This window comes from Gaeumannomyces tritici, assembly GCF_000145635.1.
Source record: "Gaeumannomyces tritici R3-111a-1 unplaced genomic scaffold supercont2.6, whole genome shotgun sequence".
NCBI lineage: Eukaryota > Fungi > Ascomycota > Sordariomycetes > Magnaporthales > Magnaporthaceae > Gaeumannomyces > Gaeumannomyces tritici.
Window position 1 is genome coordinate 2,927,457 of NW_008804550.1, and position 3,234 is coordinate 2,930,690.

A 3,234-nucleotide genomic window follows, 5' to 3' on the forward strand; every position below is an offset into this window, starting at 1 on the left:
TTATTTTGCATTTTTTGCTTCATTTTTACATGTGCCTCATCTACACCTACCCTGCTACTTAGACGAGTTCGTAAAGGAGGTGGGCTTGGGGAAGCCTTGGGTGACGGCCTTGACGCAGAACTCGAATCCGAGCGCGCACATATCAGCCAGGAAGCCCTGGCTTCCCAGAACCCTCCCTTTAGCAGCCCCCTCTTCTCGAGTCGCTTGTTCGGCGGCCATTCTCTCCACGACATCAACAATGTCCTCCCACTCGGCATCCCTGGCGTCGTGGACCATATCCCAGTCGTTTTCGGTGTCGGGCATGATGCGGTTCTAGTGGGAACGGCCGGTACTGTTAGACGGAAACCTTGGGGCAGCAGGAGATGTAATGTCGCGGGTGCTGGTGCCTTGTTGGCTACCTAATGGGCCTTGCATACTTTCGTGGGGCTTTAGGTGAGCGAAAGAAAATGCGCTAGCCCGCGCGAGTCTAGGTATGACCCTCCTTGATCTGGATCTTTCCCGCGTTACTTGGTTGCTGGATGAGCTGCTGGGCGTGATATACGAAGCTGTTATATATGCAGAGCTTGCCGGGAGCGATGGCTAAAGTGCCAACGGAGATGTAAAACGGCGTGATGTCGCGCTGGATCAGGTGGCAGATAAGAAGGGATGACAGAGATTCGTGGGTTTTGCAGATGGATCGAGGATTAGCAACTGCACTCCTGGTGATGGAATAGGAAGATAACCAAACACCCAACGCGGCTCGGCCGACAAATACAAATGGTAGCAACCCAAACGTATGTTTCTTCCCAGTTTTTAGCGTGTTTGCTATATCCAAGACTTAGACAGGACGTCACTGAGAATTGCCTCACAGACAGGACAACATCCAGGTGGCCTCTTCTATTCGCCAGCCTGCGTGGCCCAGGCAAACACCACCTGGTGGCCAGGCAGCTCTTTCGTTCTAAGCACACCCGCTCCAGAGCGAGCTGAATGGCCACTTGCTTGGACGTTCTTCTCCCTGCTGCGCGGCGCGTACCATTCTCGTGTCGATTTCACAACCCGCTCGTATCCCGCTCAGCCCCTTCTATAACCTGACTACCGTCGCTCCCCCTGGGCCTCGCCATCGATTTGAGACTGTGTCCCCATTATTGAGGTCCAAGCAGTTATTTTCATCCGGCCAAAACCCGGATGAGGTAGGTGCTGCAACATCTCAACACCTTGTTCAAGGCTGCGGGTTGCTCGATTGCCAGCCTCGAGGTTAACATCACCTTCATCGACGCCATCGACAGTCCTACCACCATAAAGAGGAGGTCCCCGAGTCCAAACCTAAGCCCCCGAGAGCGCTCTGTCTCCTTTTCCCCTAGCCTTACAAAGTGTCAAATACTCAATCACTTAAATGAACTCTTATTCCGCTTTACGGCGTGAATAAGAAAGACCACCTCGCTGCCCACGCTACCAAGAACCTCGAACAGATGGGCGAGGTCGCCCACCACGGACCAGAAGACCTGTTCATCGGGGCGCGGCCTTGATCCATACCTTTGCCGTCATCTACAGCACCACAAAGATGCATGTCACGAGGGTGCCGCCGCAGGGCGTCGCGCGGTCTGGCTTTCCACTGCCGCACGCCCTTATTATGGTGTCATGCTCGACGTTGCTCTAAGTGCTAGGCAGCCTCTGATCGCCGCGCGCCAGCTATCTAATTTAGGACCCGGCGCAACAGCAAACATGCATCTCTGCGCAAGACCAGCTTCAGCTGTCGGATAGCTGACTGGTTACACTCAACGGCCACTTCGTCTGGGTCTGCGAAGGCTGACTGCCGCCCGGACTTTTCGCAGCCCAGCACCGGACAATTCCAATGAGACGGGCATCAGTGACGAGCTCACCGCTTAACCCCTATTGTCAGCACGGCAATCTCCTCCAACTCTGTCTCCAAATGCATGTCTTCATGCTATTCCTTTTCGGGCTGTCAATTCACGTAGCTTTGAGTTCAAAGGCAAAGACAAGTAGCTGAAAACTTCCGCGTCCACACTCAAGGTCCTGGACGTCATCCTAGTCGATGCGAAGCTAGGCGACAAAAGGGACAACTAGGGGGGGGCCGACCTCAGTGTTTGGGATGCACCGTATTCAGACAATCAGTGGGGACGGCGGGAGCCGTTCCCGCAAGCATTTAAAGTGCCCGATGTTTGCAGGCCGAACCAAACTTTCCGCTGTGAGGGGCGTGAGAGTGCCGCCGCCGGCCGCATCATCATCGACCCGATTAAGCTCACCTCGATAGCTGAAGGGTCGCAGGAGACCACGTCAATTAGAATACAGTCGTATCAACAGGGACCACCTCGGGCATTGTCGACCTTTCCGGCAACGGGACGACTTCGTATGTCGACGGGAAGCTTACGAAGCTCGTCGCCTACCGCCAGGATGGGTTAACAAATGGTCACCTTCCCCACTCTCAATCTTCAACTTTGGGTGCCACAATGAAAGAGCCAGGCTGTCCATCACCACAATTGGCCCACTGGAATTAGCTTTAACCGCCAACTCGACGCGTATGGAGTGGCGAAAAACGCCCAACTGTGGCATATCGAGGCAAGGCGACCAACACTCCCTCATGGGAGGGAGGACTAAAGTTAGGCGGGGCGCCATGTGAATGAATCCCATGATGAGAGCGAGCACAATCAAGCACTTTCGCCTAAAGCCAAAAGCCCACTGTTTCTGGCAGGTGGCCGGGTTACCGAGATAGTCAAACCCACCCGCGAGCGACCTAGCACGTTGCAGTCGCCTGGATCAATGCCCGTCATGTTGCCTCGGCAGATCTCCAAATGTGCGTTGAACCCTCGCCTTGGGACTCAACCCTGACAATGAGCCTCCACGGTGGAGACGCTAGCTGTTGAAGACGCTGGAGCTGGAGCTGAATCCCCGTTTTTTGTGCAATTCGTCGACCCAACAGCGTCCGAGCGCCGTGAAAATTACACTGGCGGCCCTGCTTGGCGATGGAGTGCGATCGTGTGTCCCAGGAAGCATTGCACGATGCCCGGGAAAAAAACCGGACTGCAAATGTTTTTCCCCACCCAAACTCTACCTCTCCCAACACAATTGCACCAGCACCAAAACCGAACAATATGCCCGCGCACCACTCTACACCGAAAAGAATACGCGTTCAAGGGATTTGTAATTATCTTGATGCAAAAGGCACTACTTATAGCCACAATGATGTTTTTCGCTTTGCCGGATCATAGATGCAGAGGGCAAAATGACTGCAGATTG

The 3,234-nt window shown here is 54.2% G+C and overlaps 2 protein-coding genes across 2 annotated transcripts; both read right to left on the bottom strand.

Annotated features, from left to right (window-relative positions):
- Nucleotides 1–54: 54 nt before the first annotated feature.
- GGTG_11348 (hypothetical protein) lies at nucleotides 55–471 on the bottom strand (the record flags this gene model as incomplete). The annotated part of the gene is made up of 2 exons (XM_009229234.1): nucleotides 417–471; nucleotides 55–312 (listed from the first exon to the last, which is right to left on the bottom strand). The coding sequence occupies exon 2, from the start codon at nucleotides 301–303 to the stop codon at nucleotides 55–57; it is 249 nt and encodes an 82-aa protein (XP_009227498.1). The 5' UTR covers nucleotides 304–312; nucleotides 417–471.
- Nucleotides 472–2,100: 1,629 nt separating this feature from the next.
- Nucleotides 2,101–2,768, bottom strand: GGTG_11349 (hypothetical protein; the record flags this gene model as incomplete). Its single annotated transcript, XM_009229235.1, has 3 exons — nucleotides 2,101–2,251; nucleotides 2,369–2,541; nucleotides 2,721–2,768. The coding sequence occupies 3 exons, from the start codon at nucleotides 2,766–2,768 to the stop codon at nucleotides 2,101–2,103; spliced, it is 372 nt and encodes a 123-aa protein (XP_009227499.1).
- Nucleotides 2,769–3,234: the final 466 nt, after the last annotated feature.